The following is a 7658-nucleotide window of genomic DNA, read 5'->3' on the forward strand; positions in this document are numbered from 1 at the left end:
TGGAGAAATCCCCGTTAGTTCTGTTTTTGATTTAAATACAAGAGCTTACGCTGCTAACAAAATAAAATCGAAAAGGCTAGGAATTTTATGTCAAAAAAGTGTAGTTCGTAACTAAAATATTTCTGAGGGCGACTTGTCTCTCAGCAAAATTCGACAATACAAATTAACGAGGACAATAAATAGGCAGCGCCCAAAGTCACGCGGATGCAGTTTTCGTCTCCAATAATTTATTTTTATTTGAGTTTCTAATAGCCGTGAAGAGCAAATAAGACAGGACAAAGGAATTTCACATTGGTCTTAAAGCAGTCCTATTCTTCTCAAGCAGCCTCCTTCACAGCACCTTAATTTTGCTTATCCTTTTCGCCGAGTTGACTTGAAAGACTCTGCGGAGTCGTCGGTTGTCTTACATTTCTATTACTTGTAGAGCGCATGTCTATTAACCCTGCACGCCCAGCTGCACACCCTCCACACCATCGCACTTCAAGAAACCTACATCAACACGAAACTTACCAGCTACGCCGCATATAACCAACAAACGGCACCAGACCATCGGCCAAACACCGCCATCCTGGTCCCTTGAAACTTAGCAGCCAATCATATAGACCTCAGTTACCCCGAGGTTCCGCACACTTTCGTACAGGTCCTACCGAACAGCCGCTCACAAGCCCCGCTCCACATCCTCAACGTCTACAGCCCCCTTAGCGACAAAAGCACACGAGTGGCAACCCTCGTTCGTAAGGTCTGCGCGACTGCACAAACAGGGATGCTGCTCATCTTAGGTGACTTCAACGCGCCGCATACCGAGTGGGGCTACCCCGCAAAGCATGCGGACGTAAGGGAGCCAAAGTGTGGGAGACAGCCCAAACACTGGGCCTGACACTACTCCTAGACCCCGACAGGCCTACTCGCATTGGAAACAGTGTCACACAGGACAGCTGCCCCGATCTCACTTTAGCCCGCAACATCCCAGACGCACGCTGGGTAAACCTCCGTATGAACATAGGTACCGACCACTATGTTCTCAGCACAACCTTCACGGCTGCACACAAAGCCCCCAACCAAACAATCAAGCACACTAACTGGGACGCCTTCAGATACGTGCGCGCCAAACGCACTTCGGCCCCCATAGACGACCTGGACACATGGACAAACTCTCTGCTCGAAGACACCGCCAAAGCGACCTCCACGACTACCCAGGACGAGGATGGCCCCTCTCCCGACGGCAAACTCATACACATGTGGGAGGCCCAGCGCAGTCTTAACGCTCGCTGGCTCCGCCAAAAACACAATCGACCCCCTAAGCTCCGTCTCGTTCGCCTCGAGCGAGAGATCGAAGCTTACTCCATCAAACTGAGTCAGGAGTAATGGCATCAAACCTGCGACCGTCTTAACGGTCAGTTAGGGTGCAAAAGCTCGTGGTTCTTGCTTAGATATCTACTGGACCCAACTCGCACCAAATCCACATCTCACAAGAACCTCACCCGTGTCATACACGCTTTTCAGGGAACAAATGAGGAACTCCTCGCTACCGTGAAAGACAAATACATCAATACTTCCACTGAAATCCCCATCCCTTCAGGATACACGGGTGCTCAGAACACAAACATGGACGCCGACATAACGGCAGGAGAAGTCCGCGCCACCCTCAACCAGATTAAAACCACCGCGGCCGTCGGCGACGACCACATAACCAACAAGGTGCTTCTTAACTCGAAGATCAGTCCGTCGAGGCACTCACGGACTTCTTCAACCAACATTTGCGTGAGGGTCGCCTTCCAGACACTTGGAAGCATGCCAAAGTGATTTTCATACCTAAGCCAGGCAAACGACTCGAGCTGGGCAACCTACGGCCAATCTCGCTCACGTCCTGCCTGGGAAAGGTCATGGACCACGTCATATCAATAGACTCCACACTCACGTAGACCAAGAGGACCTTTTTCCCCCCACTATGATCGGCTTCAGGACCGGCCTCTCCACTCAAGACATTATGTGGGAAATCCAACACGACATCCTCGATCCGAGACCCATCCGAGCTACACGAACCATCCTAAGCCTAGATGTCAGCAAGGCTTTCGACAACGTGTCGCATGCTTCCATCCTGGCAAACCTCTCACAAATGAATGTAAGCACTCGCACTTAAAACTACATCGCCGACTTTCTTCATAAGAGTACAGCAGAACTTCACATTGCATACCTCCACAGCGAGATCACACTAGGCACCCGAGGAACACCACAAGGAGCAGTCCTATTCCGTTCCTTTTCAACACTACAATGAGAAGCCTCCCTCCACTCCTGGAAGAGATACCTCACATTAAACACTCAATATATGCCGATTACATTACCCTGTGGATCAACTCAGGCACTGACGGGGAAATCCAAAACTCCCTCCAAACAGCAATCGATAAAGTACACTCCTTTGTACAGGCGAACGGGCTCGCATGCTCCTCCACGAAGTCTGAATTACTAGTCATCAGGAACAGATGGGTTCGCCTGCCCGTCCCCGACCCCCAAGAAACTATTGTGCTTCAAGTCGACACACATCCCATACCTCCAGTCCGTACCATCCGCGTTCTGGGTATGGTAATACAGAACAACACGCAAAACTCGGAGGCCACTAATATACGTTGTGGGGCTGGTTGGTTCATACTCAGATTTCTTTTATGCGCACAGAAAGACGACACAATAAGACAAGGTAGACAGGACGGAGCGCTCCGTCCTGTCTACCTTGTCTTATTGTGTCGTCTTTCTGTGCGCATAAAAGAAATCTGAGTATGGCACTCCGTCCTGTCTACCTTGTCTTATTGTGTCGTCTTTCTGTGCGCATAAAAGAAATCGGAGGCCATTCAGCGCGTACGCACCACAGCCAATCAGATCAACGGCCTTATCCGCCGCATCAGCACCCGCCGCAGAGGTATGAAGGAGGATGACCTCTGTCGGCTCACGTAAGCTTTCCTCATTAGCAGGATAGTCTACTCCTGCCCCTACTATCACCTCCGCCGGAAGGACGAGGAAGCTGGGAACGGCATTATACGTTCAGCGTACAAAGCGGCACTGGGGCTACCTCAGTACGCCAGCACACAGCACCTCCTCCAACTCGGCATCTACAACACACAGAACTCAGAGGCACACAAGACCGCCCAAATCCACCGCCTCTCCCGCACTAAACCCGGGCAGCTCATTCTTGGCCGTCTCAACATCAACACCATAGGCGACGTCCACCCCACGACGCCCATTCCAATAGGGGTCTATAGCCGCCCAGTTATAAAACCAATCCCCAAAAACATGCTACCTGTTCGCCATAATACGCGCCGTCAGCTGAAAGCCCAAGTATTAGATGCCACGTACCTTGCCGACGAACACGCAATATACGTAGACTCTGCACGGCAAACTGCAAATACGTACGTGGCTTGTGGAACCACGCCACAATCCACTCTCGTCACCGCCGCCACAGTAGGAGCTCACTCTCCCACAGCGGCATAAGAAACCGCCATCGCGCTGGCCATCGCTGACCCACGTACGCGCACAGTCCTAAGCGACTCCAAAAGAGCGATACAAAATTACTCGGCAGCTTTCATCTGCCACCCCGCTATATGCTTCCTTCGCGGCTGCACTCCCGACCATAAGATCAACCTGGTCTGGGTACCCGCCCACGCGGGAAACTCTGGAAACGAAGGGGTCGACCGACTAGCCCGAGGACTAACCAACCGGGCGGCCGGCCCCATGGCCCCAGACGCTCTTGCCGAGGCTCCCCAGACCTTTGCCGAAATTGCCAACCTCCACAGAGAGATGAGACGCCAGTATCCGCCTCCCAACCCCGACTTGAATCGAGCGCAAGCCACCTTGCTCCGCAGGTTGCAGACACACTCAATCCTTAGCCATTCTAGACTTTCACTCATCACGGACGGGGAATACGACCCCGTCTGCCAAAATTGTTACCAGGCAGAAATCGCCACCAAGGCGCACATCCTCTGGGGTTGCGCGGGAAATCCGCCCCCTCGAACCTTACTGCCAGCTCCCTCCGAGGATGGATGAAACCAACTCCTCAGAAGGCCAGACAAGAGCGTCCAACCGCCACTCACTTCGTGGGCCCAGGAAGTCGCCCCCACCTGGGGGCCACACCAAGCCCGCCTGCCATAAATCCCGCCAATCTATGCCAATAAAGTTGTTTCTCTCTCTCTCTCTCTCATTTCTTTTCAATTTCGGGTAGCATCGCACAAACTCGTGTTTGCTGCTTGATCCTGTCTGCTCAATTTGTGTCTCTCAAAATTAAACTAATCCTTTGCCTTTTGAGAGCACACTTCCATTGTCCTACAGATAAGAGGTAAGAGCAAACTCATGTTTGCGGGTCGAGTCGAATCGAAAAATTGTAATTGATTTTAGCGGGTAGCTTTTCTACAGCGCCAGGTAGGGTCCAAACTCGAGGATTCCAACGGCTTGTGCTGTATAACTAGTCCGGTCTGTCAGTTGGAGCAGGTCTTTCCGAATCGAGCTGGTCAGCGTGGCAACCCATGCTCTGGGGTAGGGTTGAGGTGTGGAGGGCTGGACTGAATGTCGGGACAGGCCCGGGCGATCTGGCAGAGGCTTTTTGCATTCTACACGTACCTGTTTCCTAAAATATTGTCAGTGGACAACGAAGAAGACAGTGCTGGGCTCGTGCACGGAGCGCGAAGAGGACGAAGTGTGATCTGTGCGCCGTTGGCCGGCAGTGGTTCGATTGAGCTGCTGTGAGCTGCTGTCAGCATCCCTCAGTGACTACTTCTTGTATGCCTACATTTACGTAACATCTCTTGGTGGAGGTGCGGGGTACGAGCCGCCATGCCGCTGACCCGACGAGCCGACGAGCCGACGAGCCGATCCGTCGAGATAGCTACCGACGCGCCTGCCACGCCAACTGTCGTCCTAGCCCACCCTCGAGACCCGGGCACATTCTGCGGTACCGATGGCGTGGACGTCGAAGACTGGCTCTCGCTGTACGAGCGTGTGAGCACACACAACCGGTGGGATCCCACAATGAAGTTTGCCAACGTCATTTTCTACTTGACGGGCACTGCAAGGGTCTGGTTCGAGACACACGAGGAAGAACTGACCAGTTGGGACCTGTGCAAGCAGAAGCTCACCGAATTGTTCGGTAAGCCATTCGGACGTCAGCTGGCTGCGAAGAAGGAGCTTGCATGCCGCGCACAATCCTCAACAGAGTCATATGTGTCTTATATTCAGGACATTTTAGCCCTCTGCATGAAAGTTGATTCCGCCATGTCAGAGAGTGACAAAGTAGGTCACGTTCTCAAAGGAATTGCAGACGACGCCTTTAACTTGCTGGTGTACAAGGACTGTGGAACGGTTGACGCCATCTTAAAAGAATGCCGCCGCTTTGAACAAGCGAAAAGCCGCCGTATTTCCCCTCAGTTCACGCGGTTGCCGAACACGGCGGCAACGTCGTCCTGCGTAGACTCATCCCAACCGTGCTCCCTGCCAACATCTGACAGCCTGACACGACTTGTACGCCGAGAACTAGAGGCAGTGTCTCCCACAATTTCCCAATTATCGGTACCGGACAGTGCCCCTGCAGTATCCCTTATACAGGCTGTTGTCCGACAAGAATTCGCCAATCTCGGGATCCGACCTGTATGCTCCATTAGTTGCCCAGATGCTCGAAATGTGTCTCCCGTGCTCGGTGCCCGACATCCGTACCACACTCGCCGCAGCCGCAAACCGGATGAGTGGAGAACACCTGACGACAGGCCCATCTGTTTTAACTGCTCCCGAGTTGGTCACATCGCCCGACACTGCCGAAGCCGTCCGTCATCGACCTACCGCCGCTACCCTGATTCTTTCTATCCCCGCCGCTCGTCGTCGTCCCATGAACCACAGCTCGCAAGCTCCGACGCTCAGGCCCCTCCAACTAACCGCTCGTCGTCTCCTTACCGTCGTCGATCTTCGTCGCCCCAAACTCGACGCCCATCATCTCCTGGCCCGTATGCTCGATCCCGTTCGGAAAACTGATGGCTGCAGCGTCTGGAGGTGATGCTGCTCCGACGACCGACCTTTGAAATCCTCCTTTGACTCTACAAGCCCGACGGAATATACTTAGCGTAGACGTGGACGGGATCCCTGTTACCGCTCTCATCGACACGGGAGCGCACGTCTCCGTTATTAATGCCTCTCTACGCCGTCGCCTAAGGAAAGTGCTCACTCCTGCCCACTCCGCTGTTGTTCGTCTCGCCGATGGCGGTACTTCCGCTGTCGTTGGAATGTGCACAGCCCGTGTGTCAATCGCCGGCCGCCATACTTCGGTTCTCTTCACTGTCCTCGAACACTGCCCTCATGACCTCATCCTTGGCCTTGACTTTCTTTCCGAACATTCTGCCCTCATTGATTGCGCCACAAGTGTCATTCAGCTCGCCCTACCTTTTAACGAGGAGCCACCGGCTCCAGTTGTCCATCGCCTATGTACCGTGGATTTTGTCCTCCTGAATCCCGAAGCCGTCACTTACGTATCATTCTCTTCCGTCCCACCAGTTCCCGATGGCCAATACATCGTTACTCCAGCCCTTGATGTAACTCTCACACGGAGTGCTGCCCTCGCACATACAGTGGTCACTATGTTTGCCAATCGAGTGTCCCTTCCGATCCTCAACTTTTCATCGCACGTTCAGCCGCTTCCCCAAGGCATGTCGCTCGCCACGCTGTGTCCTGCTTCCGACTGCGTTGTGTCAGCTGTCACCGGCTGTGAACCTCCCTCGCCGAAATGCTCCGCGTCCGACGTACCACCATCTGACCAATACGCAAAAATGATTGCCCCTGACCTCTTACCAGCACAAACTCACGACCTCAGGTGTCTTCTTTCCTCATTTCACGACATCTTTGACTTCGACAACCGCCCTTTGGCTCGGACCTCTGTGGTTACGCATCGCATTAACACCGGTGACGCCGCTCCTATCCACAGACGTCCGTATAGGGTCTCCAGTACAGAACGGAACATCATTCAGCAGGAGGTGGACAAAATGCTTACCAAAGACATTATACAGCCATCGTCGAGTCCTTGGGCCTCACCAGTTGTTCTAGTTAAAAAGAAAGACGGGAGCTGGCGCTTTTGCGTTGATTACCGGCACCTTAACCGCATCACGAAAAAGGACGTGTATCCTCTCCCCAGAATTGACGACGCTTTGGATTGCCTTCACGGAGCCAAATTTTTCTCTTCCATCGACCTTCGATCCGGCTATTGGCAAATTGCTGTGGATGACCAAGACCGTGAAAAGACTGCATTCGTCACACCAGACGGCTTATATCAGTTCAAAGTTATGCCGTTCGGTCTCTGCAATGCGCCAGCTACCTTCGAGAGAATGATGGACTTCTTGCTTCGAGGATTTAAATGGGTTACATGCCTGTGTTACCTAGATGACGTCGTGGTTTTTTCGCCCTCATTTTCCACGCACCTCGAACGACTGACGAGCATTCTTTCTGTCTTCCGTAAAGCCGGGCTGCAGCTCAACTCGTCGAAATGCCAATTCGCTCGTCGCCAACTGACCATCCTTGGACATCTGGTCGATGCCTCGGGTGTCCGCCCGGACCCTGCTAAAGTTCAAGCTGTCAAAGACTTCCCTCTTCCGCAATCGTCCAGGGACGTACGCAGCTTTGTAAGCCTGTGCTCTTATTTC

General features: G+C 53.1%; 1 protein-coding gene across 1 annotated transcript; it reads left to right on the plus strand.

The window, feature by feature from the left end:
• The first annotated feature begins 4620 nt into the window (after positions 1 to 4620).
• Positions 4621 to 6733, plus strand: LOC149324564 (uncharacterized). The gene is made up of 2 exons (XM_089565418.1): positions 4621 to 5975; positions 6718 to 6733. The coding sequence occupies exons 1-2, from the start codon at positions 4816 to 4818 to the stop codon at positions 6731 to 6733; spliced, it is 1176 nt and encodes a 391-aa protein (XP_089421544.1). The 5' UTR covers positions 4621 to 4815.
• Positions 6734 to 7658: the final 925 nt, after the last annotated feature.

The sequence above is a fragment of the Amblyomma mixtum genome, unplaced genomic scaffold (assembly GCF_055824585.1).
Source record: "Amblyomma mixtum isolate Tamu unplaced genomic scaffold, ASM5582458v1 scaffold_23, whole genome shotgun sequence".
NCBI classification, from domain to species: domain Eukaryota; kingdom Metazoa; phylum Arthropoda; class Arachnida; order Ixodida; family Ixodidae; genus Amblyomma; species Amblyomma mixtum.